A 26,339-nucleotide genomic window follows, 5' to 3' on the forward strand; every position below is an offset into this window, starting at 1 on the left:
ACAGTTTTTATTGATCACTTAATATCACCTGAGTTCTGTCCATTAATGTGTACCCTTGTTCCCTACCTATTCCATTTATTATCCGCTCTGTAACCAGCTATTGCTGTTAGAATGTGTCCCCTGCAGAAACTAGGTCTTTACACAGCAGGATCCTACAAATCAACATCAGTGGGTCACCACACAGGTTTTAAAGACGCAGTGATGCCTAATATCTCTCCACGTGACATCTGCAGCAGCAGAAGTAAAGGCTAGGTACAGATATCCGCTACAGATTGTCAGTCCTTCCAATGTGCTAACACGGGAAACAAGTGGACGTGCTGAAAGAAGAGTGTGTCCTTTTGTCTTGATAAGAGATCTGATATAGTAAGACATCATCCTTTTATGTTTCGATTTAATGTAGAAATTTAATTTGTTATGCTGTATTTTCCAAGACATGCTTGTTTTGTAAGCATGTAATAAAGTTGCTACTTCCCTATTATTTATTAAAATCCTTACCTTTTGTTTGCTAGCTAGGACTGGCTTAGTTTTATGTTGTGCTTAATTAAGCTGCCCTGCATAAATCACTAGGAGTGTCAGCCTTGTGATTTCAAGCCAGATTCAGAAACAGTATTTTGAGTCACTAGAGGGCATAGCAGTACCAAACCAATTTCTGGTTTTCCCTTAACAGTTTATTTGATTCTCTGTGAGAAGAGAGTGATTTAATCCAAAATGTTTCTTAGTCTAAATTTGTCTTTGATCTGGGTAATAATAAATGCATGTCATTGGTAAGTGAAGAACAGAAGAAGAATAAAGCTTGCTTAGCAGAGATGTCTGTTGTCCTTATGTTTTCTGTGACTTCTTCAGTACTTCTTTCATCCAAAGGAAGTTTCCATCCGACTGCTTTTGTAAAAAGATGCAATGCAACTCCAGGGTGACACAGCTGGGTACTCCCTGTGCCTCACACGTGATGCAGACAGATTGTTGAATCAGGAGGTGACTGGACAGAAAACCTGTAGAGCATAGTATTTCTTCATATGGCTTTCCTGATCCTCTAGGTCCTAGTCTCCTGTAATACTGACATTTTAGGAGGAAAACTTCTATCAGAAAGGTTCATTGTAGTTTTTCTTTTAGGGCTGTCCAAAGACTGAGCTGTGCTGTTAATTCTTTTTGACACCATACGTTGCAGACAACAAGGTTTCGAACTGTGCTGCTTGTAATGGTGGAACATGTAAACCTTCTCATTTGGAACTTCTGCCCCCAGACTGGACTTCCTGTATCCCAGTTCCTCACATCTTAAATTTATCATCTCCCTTGTGTCTTTGTTGCTCTTTTTTTTTGGAAGTCAGTGTTATATTAGATACTGTAACTGAAGAGAACCTTGTGAGTGGGAAAAAGATTGAGAGTTACTCACAAGCTCCCACAACTCCTCCTGTGTGCTGTTTATTAGATCCTCCAAAACATCTCTGGCACACTGCAGTCCCCACAGTATTTGTGTCCTTCTTTAGCAATCAGTGAATTTTGTGTAGGTTACAGAAATGCAATTATTTCAGCCACAGTGCCAGCCTCCTTATTATTCCTTGTGCTAGAGAAGAATTATTCCTTCATGAATGCGTGCTTTTTAGTAACGGCAGCTTCTTGTATTTTTCAGTGAGAGAAGCTGAAACTACCGAGTGATTCTTATTTACCTTTGTGGCAGTGAGCATTAACTGTAGAGCTGTTGTTAGCTCTCCTCCAAGATGCTCTGCTTCATCTCCAATTTGTTCAGCAGAAGTTCACAAGACTCTTTTACAAACCACTACTGCTGTGTTTGCTCCAACGAATGGTGTTTGAAAAGTAGTGCATGCCCCACACTGAGGAGTCCTTTTGCAAGGAGCAAATCTTTATGTACCATTTCAGATTTATGTGACCATTTTGTACATATATAGAACTCTTGATTTAATCAGAAAAGCTGCTTAATCAGCATTTCTCTAAGGTGGTTGCCATGGCTGCTGCTCAGTGTCATTCAGGTAGCATTCACAGAGCTTCCATCCTTTGTGTGTTTCAGTCCTCCCGCCAGAAACATCATTCAGTCCCTGTTTAGTGAGTATGTACACTCCACTAGACAGTACAGCAACATTTTGTGTTGTTCTGTCCTTCTGTGAAGTATTTACTTATTATTTATTTATTGCATTTAGTTATCCCTTTTATCTTCTCTCTATAGCCCTGGCCAGAGAACTGTAGATGACTTAGAATTTATATACGAAGAACTTCTCCACATTAAGGCCTTATCTCATCTTTCTACCACAGTAAGTAATTTTAAAAATTACAACTCATCACCAAAAGGGAGGCTCAATTTTTACTTCTGGTTTCACTTCTGACTTTATTAAAGTAGGAAAGCCTGTAATCATTTTCATTTATACTTTCCATGCAAAGAATTTATTCCATCTGTGCAAATCACCAAGCACTGTGAAGGTGTATGTTGTCTATTAGATATCAGATGTAATTCTCTTCAAGTATTTCTGCGCAGCCCTTGTCTCCATCACTTGGCGCAGGTGCCGCTGTCTGAGTCCTTATCCATGTGTAAATGAAGGTAGTGGTACTACTGAATTTTGCAGAATTGATTTCTGTAAGGAATCTTGGCTTGAACCAATTAGTAGGAGGAATTACACTGTGCAGAAAGGTGCGCTGTGCGGTGCTTGCTGGTTGGAGTTTGGTCATTGAGTGAAAGAATGCTCATCAGGCACATTCTCCCTGAAGTGGTCAAGAGCAGCCCAGAGAGCCAAGGATAAATGGAATGGACAGGAGAAAGCGTCTGTTTAATGTCTCACCATCATTGATACAGTGTAGACAACTGAAACAAACTAAATAGCATTTTATTTGGTAACAATAAGGTATAGATGCTTTCAGAAAAAGGAAACCAGTCAGAAAGTAGATCCATATTTGATGATACCTTCTTCAGAATCTCTTCTTGTTTTCAGTCATTCTCAGTTAACTTGGACAGATACATCTAATTATGAAGCATTACCAAACCATAGTACTCCATGCAAACATATGAAAACCTGAACAATGTTCTACAAAAAAAGATCTGCATTTGTGGTTGCTATCTGAATTACATTGGTGTTAAGGAAACCTCCCCAAATGACCATTTGTGAGACTCTGGCAGTCACACTCCCAACACCAGAGACTGTCAGAGGAGGGTGAGAGGTTTCCCATAGCAGAGCCTTGTATGTCTTGCTCCATAAAGCAATTTATGCACAGCGTACTAACACAGAAACAGCTCAAGCTGGTGCCTCCAAGGAAGGGCCCCCAATAAAGGAACCCCTGGACCATCCACCCACCATCCAAGCATTCGCAAGTCTCACTCTTGTTCCCTGTGCTCCTGCTGTCTCCCAGTGTCCATTCACCTGGCTGGTGCCACTGGTGCCATTTGCAATGAAAAGGGTTGGCAGTCCATGGCCTCTTGTCTCTCTGGGCTCCCACACAGAGCTCCATCTGCAGACAAACTGCAGCTTGCAAACCAAGGTACCTGCAGAGCTACCTGCACTAGAGGTATTCCTCAACATGGGAATGGACATCCAAAAGCCTTAAAAATCCATGGAATGTAGAGAAGAAAGTAATTAAAGAAAGACTACTGTAAGATCCAGAAATGGCCCTTTGAATGTAAAACAAAAGAAACTGCCTAGCATAGACAGACAAAATTCTCAATACTGTGGATTCTTGTAACCCAGAACAAAAAAATTTGAAACACAAAATACTTTCAGCTCAGAAGAAAATCAGACTTCAGGTCAGATACCACAGCAAGTACCATATGGAACAAGTACAGCAAGTGATACAAACTGCAAGAAATACTTGACATTTTGAAGTACAGATGATTCCATGTTTTTAGTAAGAATCTGGAAATGCCAGCTTATTACGTGCATCGTGAACTAAAGCAGAAGACAGAAACCATGACTAGCTCAGAGGAAATCTTCAGAAGAACAACAGACAGCATTGCTTCTATAAACCAGAAGATTAATGACCAATCAACTTGAAAGGAAATGGAATGTTTAATTTATTTTAAGTAAGGCATGATTCCTAAAATAATAAGTTTTCTAGATATGCCACAAGCAGTAGAAAGTAAAATGGATAAAGCTCAAATCTCATGGTGGTGAACTAATTCCTGTTAGAGAAGCCTGTAAAGTTAATGTGAAAATGAAAAACAATTATATATTACAGTGTTAAAAACAAGTGGAACTTTGAGCTTCGTCAAGTGGATTCATTCACTGCAAAGGCCCTGAAAGTGACTGAATCAACTGAGAAGATATCTGAGGACATAAATGGATAGGAATGCTCGCTGCTCTGTGCAGAACAGTGCTAATGGGATTGTATTTCCTGGCCTTATGAAAGTATCATTGCCTTTGAGTAGAAGTTATAAAGGAGTTTGGTGAACTAAGTGTTACAGGAATCACGCTGGTCAGTGTACTTAGAAAATCGTGTCCAAACACCTGTATTTATCTCTTTTTCTCCAGGCTGCAAAAAGGGAGTGCTTTCCCCTGATTGTCAGGAAAGAGTTCTAGGAGGGGTGGCTGATGTGGTATGTTTGTACTTGGTGCCTGAGCACCAGGGTTGGGTGAGTGCCTTTAAATACGTCAGTGCCCAAATTTTTCCACCCATCTTAGGAGATACAGCCATCAGATTCTCATCTGGAGTGCGTCCAGAATTTGAGAGTTCCTTCCCGAGTCTTTCTTTGTGGTCTTAAGTATTTTTTTTTTAATTTAAACAAACAAGAGAGTGTCGTGAAAATACCACTAATATGTTGACAACAGCTACATAGTGAAGCCAGCTTTTGATCTGTGCTTAACATGGTTGAGCTACATGGTAGTACCTCTGAAAAATGGCTTGTCACCAGCTGACATTGTCCTGCTGAATACATGGATCCCACTGCTTGGAAATTGGCCTCTAAGTCCTTGGAGACTTGTGGTTGTATGAAGAGAAACATAAAGCACAGAGAAGAGCTCAGGATCATTTGAGATTCCCAGTGCCACTGGTATTTTGTGGCAGTAACACAGTGTTTACAGTGACAAAAAGCAGTTGTAAGCAGTGTTTCACTAGAGACTGCCCGGTCAGTCAGAGCTAATCACACCAAGGGCAAAACAAACCCAGCCAGGAGGCGGCTGACACCAAGGGCATGTTGTCACGTTCTCCAGTCCTGGAGCAGGCAGTGAGCTGGATGCTTTGCCTGGGAAGCTGTCAGGCAGAGAGGGACCTCAGCAAGTCCAGATAACTGTGCCTGGAACAATTACTTCCATGGAGTAATTGTCAATCAGTAGCTATCTTCTGTAACAGGTTAACTATTACCGTTTGAAACTTTCTGATCAGTAGCTATCTTCTGTAACAGGTTAACTATTACCATTTGAAACTTTCTGTGTTGTTAATTGATGATCATTTCACGTGTGTGCACAAAGAAAGATGTGGAGACCCGTATCTTAAAGATGCCCTTGCCTGAGCCATTTGGAGCCAGGAAATGTAGCTCCAATCAATAGGAATTAGGACATCAAGTGAAGCAGACCAATGACTGATCAATGATGCAGAGGGAAGGAAAGTACAACGGAGCTGTATTGTGTGACCTCATCACCAGGAGGAACGAGATTCATATAATAACTATAATTTCTCTCTCTATTTTAAGGTAAAACGAGAATTAGCAGGTGTCCTCATTTTTGAGTCACATCCCAAAGCAGGAACAGTCTGTAAGTAAATGGAGTCCTGTCAGATCTCTTTCTCACCTGTGCTGTGAACATTTAAATTCCTAATGTTTAAATGACAACAGCAAAACATGGATGCGTTCTTCAAACTTGATGGTCACTTCATGTTTAAAGTCCAGGGTAATAAATGTTAACTTAGTATGTTGCCAAATGTGGGGACGATACAAAAAAATAATTCTGTATCCTTGGTTGAATGTATATATCACCTACAGTTTGGGTGTGTTTTTATCTAGAACTTTTGGTTCAACCAATCTCTATTTAAAATGTATTTTAATATAGTCCTGTATTTAAAAAAATCTTTCTGCACAATATAAAGGATTTTAAGTGGTAGATTACTCAGACATGTTAATACTGAGACATTTTAGCAAATGAATATTAAATTCACAGTCACTAGAGAACTCGATTAGAACGTGGTGCTACCAGTGGGATCCAACCTGTGTGCTAATTTGTAATTGATTACCTGATGTATTGATAAAGTAGTTGTTGGAACTGTCAGAGAAAAGAAAAGCAACTTTCACATCAGTGTAATAAAATAACCACTATATGGGGATGAATTGCTTTTCTAAATTCTGAAGGTGATTGCTTTTATAAGGTAGGCATTTATGTGACTGTAGAGTTACCTTGAATTTTATTGGGTGCAGAATCTGGCCCATTTATATTACGAATAACTATATTCTAACCATAAAATCTTTTCTCTCTCTTGCAGTATTTAATCAGGGAGAAGAAGGTACTTCTTGGTACATTATCCTAAAGGGATCAGTAAACGTAGTCATTTATGGCAAGGTATTTCTTTCAGAAGCTATTTGATATGATTGTTATTGTTGAAATTGTAAGAGTAAACTTTGAAGGAATACAGTTTAATTTAGGGCAGAATTGCTTTGTCTGACAAAACAAATAGATTGTAATTTTATTAAGAATTAAGTGATTTCACTGATTATACTTCCAGTAGATTCCTCTATAATTTTGGGATATATTACACAGTTTCTGAATATAATCCATCAGAGTTACATAAGTATCTTTAGGACAAAATAATTTGCTAGAATTTGGTGAATTGTTAGACTTTTCTCTCAGGGGTTTTGCCCCATCCCTTTACCACCATCTTGTCATGCATTTGGATGACTAACTGTTCTCATGCATGTCTGACAAAAGTACTGCTTTGTGACTAGTTGGATGAACCTCTTCCAAATTTATGCCAGATATTAATTTTAATTAATCCATAGACCAAAAAACCATCTTTATTAAATTTCCTGCTTTTGAGAGAGATTTTTCAAGGCAGAAAAGTAGATCTTGGTACACAGGAATCCCTTGAGTCTCTAAAAACCCTACTTCTCTATTGATTTCTCATTCAGTGGCAGAAAATCCTCCATTTGAAAAAGCATTTGACCAAAATCTAGCACAGGGGCCCTAGTGCTAAGTCTGTTCCTAAGTAACTCATATTTAGCCATGTTTTTTACAATCACTGGGTGGGCCAGATCCTCTGTTACTGTAAATTGGAGAAAATGGAGCCCTGCTGTTGTACAACAGCTGGAGATGTGTTGTTCTGTATTACTTCTGCAAACTTGATTTTATTTTTTAGGGCCTCAATAAATAAAAAACAAAATAATCAACAAGTTTCTGTCTTCAGCAGGCTAAGAAAAGTCCTTCAAGCTGAATGTAATTTCAGAGAACAAGCTGATTCCTTTCTGTTCTTGCATCTCTTTAGTAATAGTAATAACTAGCTATCAAGTATTGTTTCCCAGTCATTATTTTGGCTGTTGATTCCCTGCCAAATTGATTTGTTTTGGTATTTGATTGTGAAGTCCAGTGTTTGTACAAGGACTTTCAATAGAATCCAGTGTAATGATGGGTTTCTGCATGTAAATGTTTTGCTCTGTGCAGGGTGTGGTATGTACTCTACACGAAGGAGATGATTTTGGCAAGTTAGCACTTGTGAATGATGCTCCCAGAGCAGCATCCATTGTTCTGCGGGAAGACAACTGCCACTTCCTGAGAGTAGATAAGGAGGACTTCAATAGGATCCTTAGGGTAAGAGTGGGAAGGGCTGCCCTCACTGTGATATCAGAACCTGCAAGTTTTTCTAGAGGCTTTCATTTCTGTGAATGTATTAATATTAATAACCTTGTTTGTAGTATGCCTAATTGTGGAACAGAGATGTGACGGTCTAGAAGGTCAGGTAAAAAATATGTTCATCACCTTTCTTCTCTCAGTTCCCAGCTCAGACATGAAAATGGCAACCAAATGGAGTAGTTTGTCTCTCACATTCTGTAACCTAGCATTTGCCCTGCTCATTTATTCCTTATGCTGCCCAGGATTTCTTGGTGATATTCTGTCCAAATATTGAAAAAAACCAAGATCACCCATTCTCCCACATAGGTCAGCGTCAGATACATTAAATTCAAGAGTTTCAAGGCAGAATCAAGTGGCAAATGGAGCAAGTTACAGATGTCTTTACACAAATGTCTTTATCAGAGAACTCTAGAAAGATATTCCCAGACTGATTTTACAGTTACTCATTTTGGGTTAAGTGTGTTCCAAAGTCCAGCTGCAATTCTGTAAATTCAGGCTATTTTGTGGTCATTCGTAGTAGGTGAAGTCAGAACTCGTATCATCCTGTATTTGACCTATATATGCCCAGTATTGCAGCAATAAAACCAGTCCAGAAAGGGTACTCCACTTACTGTACAGAAGGGAATGAGGATCCCTTTGGCAGCAAGGTTGGATTGGCTGTGGAGACTCAAAACTGATTAAGCTTTGGTCTTTACTTCAAAGAAGATCCAAGTCCATGGTCTTACTAATTTTTACCTGTGTTTTTTGAATGCACATTATACTTGACTTTTTTCTTTTTCTACTATGAGTGAGCTGGTAGAAAATGAACAGTTTACTGAGCTAAGGAGCTAAGACTTCATATTCTTAAATGCTATTTTTTTTCTTTTTGGGGAAAAGTCATATTGTAGAAAATAGTGTTTGTATATAAGTGGGGATAGAAATGACGTTACATTACATTTGGCAAGTTGTGGAGAGACTGTTTTTCAGCAAACTTTTTAAAATTTGACGTCTCCATAAAATGGAGATTTTTAACTTAGTTTTTGCTCTAGTCTCTCCCACAGTTCTCTGCTTCTTGCCTTGGTGCCAGTACTTCCTGATTCTTTCTGTGAGAAGAACAGAATAAAGATAAATACAGGGGGAAAGAACCAAACCCAGTCTTTTTTGTTTGAAAGCCGTGCAGTTTGTTAGAGTAACTAATCAGCCAAATCAGGTGCAGTCACATTTATGAAAAGTGATTTGTCTTGCAGGATGTGGAAGCAAATACAGTAAGACTCAAAGAACACGACCAAGATGTCTTGGTGTTGGAGAAGATCCCAGCAGGAAACAGAATTTCTAATCAAGGAAATTCACAGCCACAGCACAAGTACGTTTTCATTCAGTAGAGCAAATGTCAGACAATTATTAACCTTTTAAAATGGTACTATTATCCAAACAATAGCATATTCCCTTTCAGTGGAAGACTGCAGTGCATATAAAGACATCTTTTTTTAGTCATCAGCACATGCCCCATACTCAGTAATATATCCATTTCTAGCAGCACGCCAGCTCTATGTCTTTACACAATAATTCCCTGAAGATCTCAGTGTAAATACTTAGTCAAGTAATAGCTTCCAAATAGACTAAGCATGGAGATTGATGAAACCCTCTTAATCTGAGTTACCGTGTAAAAGATGTGAGGAAAATTCATTGTTTTATTGTTAAGTACAAGTATTTTTATTTTGTATTTTGAGCTCTAGATGCTAATAAGCGTTTGCTATGCACAATTTATATACAAAACAAACATCTCATGCAATGAAAGTTGCAGAGCTTATCTCACAGAATAGTTTAGCATTGTAATAACAATATTAACTATATTTTCCTTTCTTACTGAAAAGGAAAAAGTACAATTCTGTTTGGATACTACTGTGATAAGAGTAGAGTGAGGCTATTATCATTCTGAACGTTGGTAAAACCCCTAAAGGCTTTGTAAATGTGTTATTTGCAAATGAATACACAATTTTCTTCAGAAGCATTCAAACAATTTCAACAAGTTTTGCATCCTTTACCCTGAACCTCAGTTTCTCTCAAAAAAGAGCCAATTTATTGTGCAATACTTTGGATGTAGTTTTTATCTCATCTGGGATTTCATATGCTTACTTCATCTGTGTGACTCAATGCAAAGATTTTTAAAGATCTGTGAAAGTTGAATAAGCCATTCCTTCCATTTTATATACACATTTCACATTTTTCAGGAACTTCTATTTCATTTTTCATTTGACCTAATGAAACATCTAGAAAAACAATCTATGCTACTAGGTAACTGTGTACTCTTGCACAAGTTTTTCTTTGTCTTAATGAGGGGAACTTGACTGTAGCCAGTGGATTTGCATCAGCAACTGCAATGCACAGCAACTTGGTCATAGTTTTAAATCCATTTTCATGGGTCTGAGACATTTTTCATGCTTCCAAATGTGAAAGTTTCATTTGAACGTTTTGAAACACTGCCTTTCTTGCAAACTGCACCAGCATTACTTGGATTATTTAACATTTTCTTTTTCAGAATTTGATAAAAATAGCCAGAGATATCTATGGTAAATGGTTAAGTTAGGCTGTATTTTAGGTCTTACATACCAGGAATATTTTCAGGTAAAGCTCAGAATTTTCATTTCTGTAGATATTTTACTCATTTGGTCAGGTTTTGGGTATTATATATGTGCCAGCAAGGGAGCTTTTGCTGATAACTATAGCCAACAGACATAAGTTACCCAAAAGAGGAAGTTACCCTGAAGGTTCACTCTCTGCTTTTCACCAGTTGGATTACTTTGTTAATACTATGTTGGCAGTGTCTTTATCTTTGAAGTCTCCAAAGTGAGTTCACTGAGTTTGAGGGTGACATTTCTTTTCTTAGTAAATAGACTAAGTGGCTACATTTATGTTTGAGAGTCCAAACCAAAATGACCAATGTTTCTTGATTTCCAGAGCGTGGTACTGGGATGTGTTGAGTGTTCAGTACTTTTGCAAATGACTGCCCAAAAGAGAAGCTTCAAAGGCGCCTCTTCTTAGGAAGAAACTAATTTTCTCATCTTGGCCTTGGGGAAAACTTCACTTTGGGAGCAGATCCTTTTGGTGACAGTTTGGATTCCGCTGCCTCCTCTACAGAGGAGACAGTGCTCCTGCACAGCTCCCCGAGCCGTGCTTTCAGACAGTGCCGGTGTCGCTTGGGAGGACTGGCTCTGAAGTTATCACTCCCAAGATCTAACTCTTCATGGGTGATCACGCTCATGCAGGATGAATTCAGCAGCCCTGCAAGGCACTTCACTGTTCATTTTCACTTTCATATTCAGAGTACAGCAACCTGTGATTTCTCTGCTTCACTCACTTAGATACTTGGTTAGTATCTCTCTGAGAATGTGCACTGGCTTAACAAGTGTTTGTGTTCTTGGGACATCAATACAGTTCTTCCAAAGGGGTTGGCAGGTAAAAGAACTGTGACGGTCAGTGCTCAAAGTGAGGAGGAGCTCCCAGGAGCTCAGCTCCACCACTTATTTCTCAGCAGGAGCAGAGTATCTTCACTTCTCAGGGTTTTTTTCTTTCTTTTTTTTTCTTTTATTTTTTTAAGTTTCATACTTTATCAGTTGAATTCCCAAAAAAAAAAAAAAAAAAAAGAAAGAAAAAAAATGCAAAGATTGAAAGAATGGAGGGAAATATAAAAAAATTTTGATCCATGAGAAAAGAGAAAAAAAAAGATGACAGGACAAGTTTTCCAATAACATATGATATTCTTCTGGTACTTAAAATCTTGCCAGCGTTTTTGCATGAAGCAGAAAAACCTGGATGTTGCACTGGTTTTCTCACCTCCCTAAATTAATTCTGGGAAATGGTACAATCCTTAGTTTATGGACTTGAAACACTTACTTCAGCTATGCAAGGCATTGCACGAATTTGAAGATGCAGTGCTATTTCATTATCTGGCTCCACCTTCCCAGACCAACCTCTGTCCGTGATGCTGAAGGAAAATTGTTTCCTTGCTCTGACACTGATACTCACTAGCTCTTATTTCAGGCTCATTGTGAACCTGTTGAGAGCCTTTAATGACAGCAAAGTCACTGTTGTTACTGAGATGTTTCTGCTCAGAAATGGAGGAGCATTTCTGCTTGTACTTCTCTGAGTTTGGACCATTGCAGCTCTGCTGGTTGTGGTGTAACTGTGGTGGTGATATATTAAGTACTGGTGTGAGGAGGGGGCTGTCTCTCATCCCTGGGCAGGGTGGAGAGTGTTACTGCTCCTAGGTTTACAGGGGGGAAGCCAGCCAAGATGTGAGTGGTTTTGTCCTGTGCACACAGAGATTCTGGTCAGAGCAGGTGTTTGGCGTGCAGCAGCACAGCAGTCCTGATCCTCTTGCTGGCACACAATTATTTCCTGATTAGCTCTTTTGGCTCTGAGATGCTAACTGCCCTTTTCCCTCCCTCAGGTATATTGTGATGTCAGGAACCCCAGAGAAAATTTTAGAGCACTTTCTAGAAACTATGCGCCTTGAAGCAACTTTAAATGAAGCTACAGGTACCTACATGGCAGAAGCTGTTTTATTATTGCCCCATAAGATGGATTTGCTGGGGGAACACTGCAATGTGATGCTTTGAAAGGCACCTAGTGGTAGTTTTTCCCAGAAGAGGAACTGTCTACTGCTCTGGAACAATCCCGAGAGAATGAAGGAAATCCAGAATTAAAAACAGCAATCCACTTTTCCAAGCCTGCTCTATTGTATTTGTAGTTTAAGGTCATAGCAGAACAGCAAAATCCTCCAAGGTGCCAGACCAGCAGTTATGACTTTAATTAGGTACAACCATAAGGCCTGGACAGGGAGCCTGATTAGTAATGGTACTTCTTGTTCTGGAGGTCACTTTAATACTGTGAAATAGCTTGATACCTCCAGACGTTACATGGTGCTAGTATAAACGTTCTGAAATCTTCACATCACATTTAATGTATCACAATTTAAATTTTGTGTTTGTGATACTTTCCCATGTGCAGGGAAAAGACAATTGTTACTCAGAGAGGAAGAACTCAGCGCAGCATGGGCCGAGTCCCAAGAATGCAGGTTGCATTCTTGCAATATAATTTGTCACAATTCATAAAGTTATTTTTAGGATGTAAGATCACAGAATGCTGGAAAACTGAATTTTTCATTTATGCATTCCTTTAATTTAAGAGTATTTAAAAACCAGTTTGCTCTGGGTATTGCAATAACAAAGTGCTGCCCTTCCAGAGGTGAGTTTTGTCAACTGAGAGATACTTACACAAGTGGAAGCAATGATGTAATATTATATTGCACAATTATTTTTATATTTCTTCTGCCATCCCTTACAATGTCTGTAAAAGTTTCTGTGACCTCAAAAGTTGCACTGTAGAAATTATACCTTGGGGTATTGTGTTCACTCTTTCTCAGTGATTCCTGATAAAGGAATCACTTCCTGATAAGCCTGCCAAACTCGTTCTGGCCTCTGCAGCCAGGCTTTATAAATCCTTCTTGTTGTCACAAATACAAAGATAAGGCAAACTGGGATTCACACCAGCATTACCACAGGTCATTTTAGCAGAAAAAATACTTTGCTGGGTTTTGCCAGAGAAAATGTCAGTCATTTTGTTCATATACGTTTTAATGTAAATGTAGCAGCTGTGATACTTTTGAATCAAAATAAACCCAGAAATTTGACTGTCCATTTACCTCTTTTAGGCATTCTACTTACTGCTAGGAAATCAGCAAAGAATGAAATTATTTGCCTTCTCCTGTGTAGGATATACTAAATGTGCTGTCTGGTTTTGTAACTCCTAAAGCTAAATGTTACAGCTCCTTTGAGGTACCCAGATGTGAAAGGTCTAATTCTTCCTTGCATAGAACTCCACACTTGTAGAGAACTATGTCCAAATACTTCCCTTTAGTACAGATGTGGGTCTTTCTGCTGTGCCAGATTTCTCTTTGACATTGGCAAATGCATGTTAATTTAAGTGCAATAAATGCATGCAGACAAGACTAAAAGCTTAGTATTTTAGCTCATGTTTGTTCCTTACCCTTTTTTTGTACCTAATGCCTACAAAGAAAGTGCAAAAAGACCACTATATTTGCAGAGGGATGATAAGATAGTTCAGGTGAAAGAAAACTCATCCTTGAAATTCACAAGCTCTTTGCAGAGGCTTAATTGACTGTTGCTTTTGTTTGTTTTTTTTCCCCCACAGATTCTGTTTTAAACGATTTTATTATGATGCACTGTGTTTTTATGCCAAATAGTCAGCTCTGCCCAGCCTTGATGGCACAATATCCTTTTTTTAAGAGAAAAGTTAAGTCTCTTTAGCCACTATATCTATCAGTGATGAATGTGAAGCTTCCCTCTCTCCAGAAGTGCATCACGTTCCATGGAGGCTGTGCCTTGTGAGTAGATTCTGTGTCTGACTAGCAGCTGTCCATAGCTCAGCAACTCTGAAATGGATGGTGTATAATCCATTATGAGATACAGTACAGACCATGAAACCTCTCTATTTCCTGCGCTGATTCCTGTTCCAAGGGAGAGAAATATACTGTCCCTCCACCAGGTAAGTGAAATGACATAAAAGTTTGGGCTGTGCTTCCTGTATCCTTCCTGTCTTTCTAGGGTTTTGCTGAACTACAGCAGCTGCATTTTAACTGGCATAGTTATGTCTTGGTGATTTCAATGGTCCACTTTATAGATAGCAAGCTGCAAACTGCCTCTAGCAAGAGGCTGCCTGCACTTGTAGACTAATGGGTAAGGAGTTCCTAGGCGCTGTCCTAACTGTTATGAAAAAGTAGTAATAATAATCTGTAATAATAGTCTATAAAAATGTGAACAAACTGCAAGAAACTTCAATTGGATGTGAATACTAGGAGCTGAACTCTTAATAGTGGAGAGCACTGAGAGCTGGGAGTGATTCTCATCCTCTGCATGTTTCACAGGAGTCTGTGAAATGTCCACCTGTCAATTACTGGCAGGTTATTTAGTTTGGGAAGCTGTTGGACATGGAGAGTTTTCCTTGTGCACAGTGACTTGAAGCTATGAAGTGATTGGGAACATTAAATAAACATATAATGTTTTCTGTTTTATAGAATTCTGACAGGGGTATAATAACTTCTGCTCCCTATTTGTTTGTTTAGAATCGCAGTGGTGTGAAAGTGCTTTCCTTCAAGCTCAGTGGGGCGAGTGACATCTGGGAAAGCTCACCTCCTGAAACCACAAAATAGAGCATTGTGTCCTTGTCTGGCAAGGCTGAGAATCCATTTGTGTTACTCCTAGCGAGGAGAGTAATTGTTTTGAAAACCTTTGGACCCATGAAACTGGTCTGTCGAAGATTGTTCGCACACCTGAAACAAACACATTTTCCAAAATCACATTGTTTTGGATATCAAAAATATTATGAAATGCTGTTGCTGACAGCATTGAGAAGGGAAGAAAGGGCAACACTTTGAATGTTTGGGGGTTTTTGTCCTGATTCATTTCGCTCATGTTTTTCAGTCGGCCCATTTGAGATTCAAGCTTCTCTATGCTCAGTTATAATTGAAAACCTCTATCCAATAACAGGGAAAATCAGACCCATAAGCAAAATGTACCTCATTCTTTATAGGGGAAAAGCTTTTCTGATAATCAAAGTTAAGGATAATCACACTTAAGGATAAATACTCACTTGTGATGAAATCTGTTCTGGAGAGGATGCTAAGACCGTGGTCTTAAGTGGGTCATGGCAAGCATCATGTTAATTCTTTTCAGAGAGGAGGTGGAAGTAACTGGTATCCTACTGCTTTAGTGTTAGCTTTTCCTGGAGCTGAATTATTATTTATTTAGTCCATTCTGAATATGGAAAAGCTAACTGTGCTTTGTTGATTGTACCATTGAAATTTATTGTTACAGTTGAAAGGTTCCTAACAAAGCTCATCTTTTTGGAGCAAAATCACTCTACAAAAGTGTTCGCCAGTGCTGTGAGACTAAGGAGAGATTAGTTATGCTCAATGAGGAAATTCAAGCAGTAAAAGAAGAAAGGTGATTCAGTCAGCGACTTTTTGCTTCAGCTCCCAATTTTGAATCAAAACAAGTCTATTTTCCTGCACCCACTTAGGATACTATTTTAGCTGGCAGCATACATGTATGAGTAGAGCTAGACCACTGAAGTGCTTTCAAGCACAGTACAGGGTATAAATTGTTTGGGTTTTCACTTCTTTTTCAGCAGTCATTTGTAAGTTATTTTAATCCTGAAAGGAATGGACAGGTGCACCATTTTGTCCAAGTAACATTATTGCTTGCTGTGGATTCCACGCTTGTTCTGTGCTGTCCTTTGGCACACCAAGTCTTTTTCAGTCCTTAAAGAATACAGATCCTTCAATATGAAAAAATCCAAACAACTTCTGTTTTATAGGGAAGCAAAGAGCACGCTCCCCTGTCCTGGATCAAGATATTGTGTGTTGGACCAAGGCCCCTGTTTCCCTCTTCTTCACAGAATGGAAAGGGAGAAATTCTCAGAGCTACAGCGTTTCAGAGGGAGGCAAGACAAGAAAACCTGAAATAGAGCAGCAACTCCAGAAGTGCGCTTGAGTTAGTGCAGTTTTTTGAGCATGTGTGCAGGGGTGCACCTTTACAGGACCACTCTCTAAATACTTACAAAGTATAAACTCACTTTCTGCTCTCTGTGGATGATAGTTCTTTGGCATGTTTCTCTGTGAGTGCTTTGCTAACCTCCTCCACCATCGTGCCACCAAAAAAGTTTGCATTCTGTTGCAGCAATGATCTTGCACAGCTCCTGGTACAGCTGAGTCTTCCCATGCAGGGAAGAACAGCCTTCAGAATTGCTTCAGTTTCTTAGCATATGCTAGGGAAAATTAGAAATATATTTATATGTTGAGCTCTAACCGTATTGGTAATGATAAATATTTTGCAATTATCTGACGCTTGCTGCAAGTATACAACAGTTTCTTTCTAATTGCAGTCTGTAGTGAAGCTGCGTCCTGAAGATCACATAAAAATGTGAGAAATCTTCATTGACTTAACGTTATCACTTTCCCTGTGATGTTAATAAATAATGTTAATAAAAGAGAAATCAGTATAAATGAGCGGTAAAAATACAGAAAAATTACCAATGCCTGTGGTGAGTCAGTTAATAAGAAAGTTAAAATACATTAAATAATTATAGTGTTTGGAAGGTAAATACGGCATGAGAAAAATGACTTAGTAGAATATTAAACTTGCTCCCCAAGACATTGGAACACAAAATGAATTGTTTACTTCTTGTGACCTTCTGACTTACTTTTTGCCTTAATTATACTGTCGTGTTCAGTTCTCTACTCATTTTAAACCTTTCTAAATGAAATTAAAATGAAGATTTCCAAAAGTTTGTCAGTCAAATGGGTACCCCAGTAACCCTGGTAGAATGTCAAATCTCTGCAGGAGCTTTGGGCAGCAGAATCATTTCAAAGTGTGATTTAACAGGTGCTTTTCCCCATTGCATATTATTAATAGTATTGTTAGAGAATTTTCTCTAAATGAGAAGCCTAGCATAAATGTCTTACATAATTTCTATTCCTTGCTGATATTTTTATTTTCTAATTAGTATTTTAACATACTTTGGTACAGCAACTGAAAGTGCATCTTGAAAGGATGCAAGGGTGCTGGACATGGCTGTGAGGGAGAGTGTCAGTATTTTGATATTACATGTTACTATATAATTGGGAACAGCATTACTCATGGCAGTCCAGAATCAGAACTTCAGTAACTGGGAAGCAAAATTGAAGATGTAACTGTACTCTTTCTGTGCTTCCTTCCCACTCAGTTGTCAGTTTATGTGGAACAGTTTAAATATATATTTTTAACCTTTTTTTCAGTGAGAAATAGACACACAGATTGTCATATCCAATTTCTTCTGGGAATACTTCATTTTCACACAGGTTAAAGGCTCAAATTATCTCAGTTTATTACCCATTGTGCCTTTACTTTTTTTCTTGGTTTTTTTCCTTTCATTAAGTGTTTCTTTTGGCCTTTTAGCTATTAGTCTATTTTTGTAATGTTGGCTCTTTGTCTTTAAAAAGGTCAATGAAATGTTTCCCATTTTTTCTTACTGTTCATCACAAAATAACTTTCACAAAGTATTGTGTCCTAAATACAACTGATTTGACATCGTGGAAGTGTCTGATTTCCTCATGACAATGTGGCTGCTACAAAATTTATTATTTTACCCTGTGTTTCTGTAGTCAGTTTAGGCTGTAAATGTCAAAGTCCCCCTCCCTTAATGGGGCTGAGGTTCATCTTGAGTTACAATAATTTGTAAAAAAAAAAGGAATAACACTGGTGACCTCTGGTAGTCTTCCTCACAAATGGAAAATTGGAATTGTTAGTAAACACAAAGTGACAGTTTTCTTTTTCTTCAACTGTTTCCAAAGAGGAACGAGGACAAATATCCTTCTTCAGTTTCCATGGTTAATCCTTTTTGTTGTTTCAAGTGTCATTTCTGTTCTGTTCCCCTGCAGCAACCACTCTGCAGTGGAACTGTGATCCTTCCTGTGCTCTTCAGAAAATTCTGTCATTTTACTTTTTAGTATGAATGTGAAAAGTTGGCAAATGGTTATGCTAGTGGATGTCAGAATTTAGAAGGGTATATTGGAAAGTTACGTTTGAGCACCCTGAAAGTGGTTTGTTGGAAGTCAGTTGTTTGTGAATTCATACCGGGTTGGATATTTTCAATCACCTGAAGTTTTCCTTGACCCTGGGGCACCTATCATGCCCAGCCTTCTCAGGGCACAGAGCAGGAGAAAATGGATTATGCCCTCAACAATAAAAGGCGAGTCATTCGACTGGTTCTGCAGTGGGCCGCTTTATATGGAGATTTACTGCAAGAAGATGAAGCAGCAATGGCCTTTTTGGAGGTATAAAGGAATCATTGTATCACCGGAGTGAAAGAGGCCATTTCGCAGGGCAAAGTTTCTTTCAGCTGTAGCTGTTTGCTCAGGTTTGGCTGCAGACAGTGAAGGCACCACAGCAGTGTTTGAGCCATTGCTGGCCCCTGCGCCTCTGAGAACAGTGTCGCCGCTCCCTTTCAGAGCACTGCAGGGAAAGCTTGTGTTACAGCATTGGCTGAATTTGCTTTTTCTAGTATTTTCTTGTGAATGGTTCAGGGGCTCTACAGGTTGAGCTGGAAGGCTGTTTATGCCTGCCTGAGGTGTGCCAGAAGGGGCTGGAGAGCTGCCGCTCTACAGAACCAAAATGAATTTCGTTTGAATGAAAGCTGTACCGCTGCTATTGGAACTTGAGATGTTTGTCTTCAGAACCCTTGAAAATTCTTTGTGGTAGCTGCCATATCCTTGGATTTCTAAGATAAGAGTGCATGCCAATGTCATGTTAAGCGGTCGTGATTGCCGTTCTTATTATATATTGTGTTTATGGAACAGAATCCCATATGTTACTGGCTGAATGAAAGCTCTTGTCCTAAAGAGGTTAAAACTGAAGATTTAGCAGAGGGAAATAGAGAGGGGCTTTAAGAATGGCAGACACCCCACAAGCCCACATGGGAAAGCTTTTCAAGCTTTGGAGATGACCTAGTCTTTCATTAATCCAGAAGTTAAAGAACAATCACTAGTTGCAAGCACAGAGATCCTGCTTTGGGATGGTTTTATGCAGATACAACAGGAAGAGGTTTGAGTGAGGTTTAAAAGAGGGCGATACTGTAGTGGATTGGAGTAGCTGAGAGTCAGTGACCGAGGAGCAAATGAAGCACTGAAGACTACAACAGCAATGAATGAAAAAACCTACCACGCTAGATTATTTGTGGATTTTTTAGTCTTTATCCTTGACAGTGTGAAAATGCAGGTTTTACACAAGCAGTCAGTGGTTACAGAGTGAGCTAAGGAGCCTCATCCAGATTCCCTTCCGCATGTATAACTCTTGCTTTAAACCAGCTGGAGATAAACAAGTAGAAGTAATAGAGGGTTGGGCCCAGCATGTGTTCCTCTATGCAGATTATCATTCTTTATAATCATTAAGATATCAGATGTCATCTCATAATCCTCTCTCCTGAGTACTGCTCATTTACTCCTGTAGTTATTTAAAGACTATTCTGTATCATTTACAGGAATTTTATGTATCTGTATCAGATGATACTAGAATGATTGCAGCACTAAAGGAGCAACTTCCAGAGCTAGAGAAAATTGTAAAGCAAATGTAAGCATAGTTTTGCTTCTTTCCTTCCCCTGCCCTTTTTCTCAGTAAATTGATGAAGAAAATTTATTGGTTATATCTATTAAAAAGCCATTTTGTGAATGACACTCAGTTATACAAAATTGAAAGTTTGCATGCAGGCTTATTTGAATTAATGTCTATGGCCCTCTTCTCCACATCATTCTTGCAAACACCATACCCTCACTGAGAGATTGACAGAAGCTTATTTCATGCTTACATGAACTTTGTATAATTTTTTTCTGCCTTGGTCATAGATTAACTGTGGTATCGTGTAGTCATTTCATATATAAATATGATTATATCAATATGCTAGTTTGACAACTGGTCCATGTTCTATAGGTGATTTTGTACAAAAAATCTTGAAGGAGATATTTGATTATATATTCTATGCTTTACCTTTTTATAGTTCCGAAGAACCTAAAGCAGCACAAAAGAAGGTAAGAAAATATATTTGTTCATTTTCTTAAGTAAAATCTTAATTACAGCCATTTCATAGGCATCTTCTCTTTAGTAATCATGGATATATTAAAAAACCACATTGAGAGATAGCTTTTAACATTATCAAATTTTGCATTGCTGCTCTTTTTCCTGCCATTGATAAGAGATGTATTGTAGTTCATGTGTGCCACATGTTCTTGCATTAATGTGAATCTCAATGATTCGTTTTCAGCACAAAGTTCTTCTGCAGCTGTTCAACACAAGTGATGACAGAGCACAGAAACGCCAGCCTATCAGGGGCAGTGATGAAGGTGAGTTTCTTCTCTGCTAAGTTTTCTTGAGCCACTGACATCTACACAAATTTGTCTGTCTCAAGTAAAGGTCTAAAAATAAATGGAAGTACCTACCTAGAATTTTGAAGCCTGGCCTGAAGCAAACTCTCTTTGCTTCTGCTAGCCCACTGTTATCCATCGTTGATTTGAGGTGCTCCTGGTCTTTTCTCTTAGTTACTTGTGCTATCAAACACTGCTTCCTCAGAGGAAGATGTAAAAGCCTTTAAAATAAGGAATGAACAAAACGGGGAAGAACCAATAAGAAACTGGTAATGGCAGTGCAATAAAGAGTGGAAGCTGAAGGTCATGTCTGAGGCTCTGTCTCCCCTGTGTAGTTTGAGCTAACATGTACAGCTGTTCCTTTACAAGGCAGGAGTGGAGCAGATAATCACGACGTGGACCTAGAATCCGAGAATCTAGGCACACAGCCTCAAAACCCAAATCTGCTGGTTTGTCCTGTTGCTGTTATTTGATTCTCTGACGAGATTAAGGTGAAATTTACAGCAGTGTATCAGAATGTCATTTTCAGATTACTGATAAAGTGCTCTTAATGGTTGTTTTGTGGAACTTCATCACCTAAAACAGCTGCTTCTTCAGTACGTTTGATATTGAGGGATAGCTCTTGCTAATGAACAGCAGTAAAAACAAGGTAACAAAATTGAAACTCATGTAGCTGAGAAAGCTGGTGGCATAAATCAGACCAATACAAGAACCATGTTAAAAGATGGAACTAAGTATATATGAACAGTAGACATCCTGCCAATCATGCAGCTTCTGTTGTCCATAGTGGTGTTTCTAGGCCTATAAAGAGGGAAACAATTCCTGCTGCCAGGGAAGTACTACCTCTTGTGTATGACCTGACAGGCAGGAACTGCTCTTTTCAACAGCTGCACCTTTCCCATTCATAGGACAGGCAGCACACTGAACACTGAAATTCCAAAATCCAAAACTCTGGGAAATCTGGGATTTCTGTACTAGAAATTGTGGCTCATCTGAGGAATAGGGATCTCTGTAGTGATTTATTGTTGCTTTGTTTCATTTGTGAGGAGTGGTTACTGAAGTGGAGGTAATTTGTATGGTAAATGTGTGGTTTTTTACACGTGGAATAAACAGTGCAATGTTTTTTCTTTAGTTCTGTTTAAGGTATACTGCATAGACCAGACCTACACCACTATCCGTGTGCCGGTGTTGTCTTCTGTGAAGGAAGTGATCAGTGCTGTAGCAGACAAGCTGGGCTCTGGAGAGGGCCTCATCATAGTAAAGATGAGTTCAGGAGGAGGTACTGTGTTTCCATCATCTTAAACACCCCTCAGCTATGGTGAAGCAGAAGCATCAACAGCTTGAGCAGTTACTGCCTTCCAGAGCAATTTCTGTTAAGAACAACTCCCAAATGCTTACAGCTCAGCAATGAATGAATGGACTCCTTAATTAGGCTTAATTTTTGCAGGTAGTTTCTAGTGATAGCAGCACAGGCTTCTTGACCTGTCTGTACGGTTTGGGACTGGGATTCTGGTTCTGTAGGAGACTGGTTTGGGCTGAACTTACCACATTTTGTCAAAAAGAGGACCTTGCTGTCTTCTGTTCTGGGTTACTGGGCAAAATTTGTTCCTGGGAGGGTGATCTATGCAGCTGGTGGATCAATCCTGCTGTAAATTCTTCCTCTGTGTAATAAATAATAATTTGTTTCGTTTTTACAGAAAAGGTTGTGCTCAAGCCTCACGAAGTCTCGGTGTTCACCACTCTCAGCGTGAATGGCCGGCTGTTTGCTTGCCCACGGGATCAGTTCGATTCACTGGTATGTATGTGAGCAGTGCTCAGGAACGTCAGGGCTTTGGTTTATTTGGACACCTGGCCCCTTTTGGCATTATCCACACTTTAGATAAAAACTAGTGGAAACATTCACAACAAATGGCTTGTTACACTGCAATAGGATGAGCTCTGAAAATAAAACAGACTACTGTCATAATGCCCTGAAGTGGACCAGAAGTCCATCCATCTGATCCACATAACAAAACTTGATCCCAGCACTCTGTCACACTGAGCATTTAGGAAGAACTGAGCATTGTCACCAAGACATGCTTCATTATTCTTCATTACAGAATTATCTCCTCAAAGTGATAGAGGTATATTTTCTAAGATAGGTGTTACCAATTAAGCCATTCTGGAGATCTGATTCCAGCAGTAAATTTCTTAATTTTTTTTTATTTCTCATCCCCACAAAATACTGTGTCAAAATCCGAGATAATTCTGAGTAGACTCACAGAAAATATTCCTGGTAGAAAGTCTGGTTTTTTCTTAGGTAGAATTGCTCGTAAGTACTTACAGTTTATACAGTCATTCTAGCAATCTCCATGGGGTCTGCTTTTATAGAGTTTGATTTGACTGTACTTTTTGTTCCTTTTATTTCATTAAAAACAAATGTCATTGCCAAGTCATGTCAGCATGAACTCTATTACTCCTAGCCTTGTTTCAGCCTCCTGTATGCTTTTAACAAGCCACTTAGTATGTATGCCTGATTTCTTTTATGGATATGGTAAAATCTATGCTTTGCTGCTGCTTTCAATTTAGTAACCAGGGAATGCACATCCAACATATGTAGTTCCCATGCAGAGATACCTCTTGTTCAGCTTATTAAATTCTGGTGTTCCCTTAAGGTTAATTAATCCTGCCAAGTAGATAACCTCATGGGGCATGCTACTGTAAAGCAGGGTTGTTGCATCGGTACAACTGTGCTGGGTACTTATATATGGCTCTGCATTGTCTGTGCACACATAGCTTTAGCAGCAAATTGTCATGGCTTTCTGTGCCTTTTCCCTGTGCTATTTACCATGCATCAAGTACTCTGAGTGCTGCAGGGAGCTCTAAGACACAGAGCTGCAATGTGCTATGTTTCATTAACTAGACTGAATTTAGTAAGAATTAGGGAAGTACATTTAGCACCTTAAAAATGGTCCTCAGCACTGTATAACAAATTACAGCCCCTTATCAGCTGCATTTTTTCGAAGAGGTATAAACAAATTGAAAAATGTTCCAACCTTAGCTGCTTCCCAGTTTAATCCTTTCACATTCCAGTTTCTGGCTGCCTCCTGTTAGTGAACACTTATCCACATTACATTTGGCAATTCCCATGTGAAAATTGTTCTGGGTAGATGAATTTTCAAATATGCTTTGAGTTTGCATCTAAGTGCTTCTTTTCTAGCCTCGGAAAATATGTGTTTGTTATGGTAACAGCTATGTTGTGTTCATCTCCAAATGGGGGGAAAAAAAGACATCTTTCAATCTGTAGGCAATTCTCTTTCCATAGATTTCCACGAGTTAGAATTTTATTTCATATGTTGTCATAAACTAAAGAAGTTTTGTGTTTGTGCAAATCCCAATTCAAAGCTATCTGCAGTTTTTTGTAAGGTAATGGCTGCCTTGGATTTTTTTAGAGAATACTTTTCTACTATATTTTTTAATTATAGATGAAGCTTTTAAGGTGATAACGTTTGTGATTTAGTTTGGTAATTTTTAATTACTTTCTATGATGATGGTAATTGAAAGGAAAGTTTTCCCTAAAGTACAAAGCAAGAATTCATACAGCAATAAAGCTCCTACACGCTGTGCGTTACTGAGAAAGATGTATTAATCCAGCCAGACCTATTTCTGTTGCTAATATATCGCTCTTATATTGAAGGGTATTCATTTAGTAGGCTCCTTTTTTACATTGCAGCATCCGAATATGGTCTGTTAGTCTGGCAGAGTCCACGGCGTTTGTCCTGAGAGGGGAGCCTGTGGACAGTTCCGTGCTCCTCCATCAGGACGTGTTTCCAGCGGTGGCGAGGAGTTGGGAGCGCGTGTGCGAGCTCTGCCGCCCTCTCCCGGGAGCAGAACCGGGCCCCGCGTGTTCGCGGGCGGCTCTGCGCGCGTTTCACCGCCGCTTTGCAAGCGGGTTGATGGGCGGCATTTTAGCAGTGCTGCCTCAAACACTTCACCCGAATAGCTACAGCAAACTCCTTCAAATCTGACTGGATCTCAAGCCATGTTTTAAATCTCTGTTTGATACTTCACCTGTGTGCCCAATCGTAGATCACATCTCATTTATTGGGTGGCATGGAAGCGCCTTTCGGAAATGTTTTGCGCTTGGTTCTTTCGCATAAGACGGTGTTAACATCATTTTAATCAGCCTAGCCAGGAATTTGCAATCGCGAATTGTCCATCAAATTTGTGTACTGTCAAAGAGAAAGTATGAGGTTTATTTTATCGGAAGATCTTGCAATCACTGCAGATTTCTGATGCATGCTAGATGTAATAATTCTCATCATTAGAATCAGGAATATGTAGAAGTATTTGGCTTGTCCTCGGTGGCCTGGTTATTTGTGTATGTGAAAAGGAAACGTAAAAGTTTTTTTGGAAAGACCTATGCTCCTAAACAAACACACATGCTTTAGTTAGCACAATGTGTATTATAGATTCAATTTTTAGAACAATGTTAACGATAACACGCTGTGAACAGTCTGGTTTATTTCCTTACAGTGTCTCTCAAGAGCTTTCAGAATTTTCCTGACTCTCCTGTGCATACTGGATACTGATTTTGCACCGGGCTTCTCATTTCCTAGTAATGTGCCTGTGGTTAAAAGCAAATTTCAGTTTTACTGCGAATTTCAGTTTTACTATTAGAAAAATGATTAGGAAAGTGGACACACTGAAAAAAAAAAAAAAAAAGAAACATCATAGAATGAAAGCACCAACCATATAATTTAGCATGTCTAAAATATTTTTATAATATTTTCCTGTTTGTAGGCACCATTGCCAGAACAAGAAGGACCATCCACTGGTACAGTGGGAACATTTGAACTGATGAGTTCCAAAGACTTAGCACATCAGATGACAATTTATGACTGGGAGCTCTTCAGCTGTGTGCATGAGGTATGAGGATCTGTCTAATCAGCAGATTAGAATCTATTAGAAAGTGTTTGATTGTACATTGTAGGTTTGTGCATTATTTCCAAAACCTTCTCTAAGCTTGATTTTCAAAAATTCTACAATAAAGGCGCCTACAAGTTTTGAAAATATAAGATATTTCTTATTTTATAGGCAAAATAGAAAAATAAATTTAGACTTCTTCTGGACATGTGCTGCTTGTTGAATTGTTTGTTTTAAGGTATTAAGCTGTTTATATGTAATCTGTAGTTACGCTTTTACTATGCCTCAGCTATTGTACTCTGGATTTGCAACCTGAATCCCTGTCATCCATGTGGCTATAAATGTAAACTGCAGAACAAGTTTCAGGCTAGATACTTACCTGGTCATTCTTAGCCTCTTTCCTCTGTCCAAGAAATGTAACTTCAAAAAAAATTTCCAAACTGTTTTCTCTTTCCTAGCTGGAATTGGTCTATCACACTTTTGGAAGGCACAATTTTAAAAAGACCACGGCAAATCTGGACTTGTTTTTAAGAAGATTCAATGAAATTCAGTTCTGGGTGGTCACCGAGATTTGTCTTTGCTCTCAACTCAGCAAGCGTGTTCAGCTGTTAAAGAAATACATTAAGATAGCAGCCCAGTAAGTATACAATCTTATGGGAACTGGAAGTGAGGTTTAGGATAGTCAGTGTGTTTTTATCTTCTCTTTTCAGACAGCC

At 39.0% G+C, this 26,339-nt stretch overlaps 1 protein-coding gene across 4 annotated transcripts in view; it reads left to right on the plus strand.

The window, feature by feature from the left end:
- The window catches only part of RAPGEF4 (Rap guanine nucleotide exchange factor 4), a 148,727-nt gene that overhangs the window by 99,770 nt on the left and 22,618 nt on the right, over nt 1-26,339 (plus strand). For all 4 annotated transcript variants that reach the window (XM_040069376.2, XM_040069377.2, XM_040069378.2 and 1 more), the window contains 15 exons: nt 2,180-2,264; nt 5,624-5,684; nt 6,406-6,482; nt 7,578-7,724; nt 8,993-9,108; nt 12,196-12,284; nt 13,959-14,037; nt 18,489-18,639; nt 19,842-19,930; nt 20,355-20,385; nt 20,619-20,697; nt 21,851-21,997; nt 22,416-22,513; nt 25,501-25,626; nt 26,082-26,260. In XM_040069376.2, coding sequence (XP_039925310.1) covers nt 2,180-2,264; nt 5,624-5,684; nt 6,406-6,482; nt 7,578-7,724; nt 8,993-9,108; nt 12,196-12,284; nt 13,959-14,037; nt 18,489-18,639; nt 19,842-19,930; nt 20,355-20,385; nt 20,619-20,697; nt 21,851-21,997; nt 22,416-22,513; nt 25,501-25,626; nt 26,082-26,260 — 1,554 coding nt within the window. The remainder of the gene's footprint in view (nt 1-2,179; nt 2,265-5,623; nt 5,685-6,405; nt 6,483-7,577; nt 7,725-8,992; nt 9,109-12,195; nt 12,285-13,958; nt 14,038-18,488; nt 18,640-19,841; nt 19,931-20,354; nt 20,386-20,618; nt 20,698-21,850; nt 21,998-22,415; nt 22,514-25,500; nt 25,627-26,081; nt 26,261-26,339) is intronic.

This window comes from Hirundo rustica, chromosome 7 (assembly GCF_015227805.2).
Source record: "Hirundo rustica isolate bHirRus1 chromosome 7, bHirRus1.pri.v3, whole genome shotgun sequence".
In the NCBI taxonomy this organism is placed as follows: Eukaryota; Metazoa; Chordata; class Aves; order Passeriformes; family Hirundinidae; genus Hirundo; species Hirundo rustica.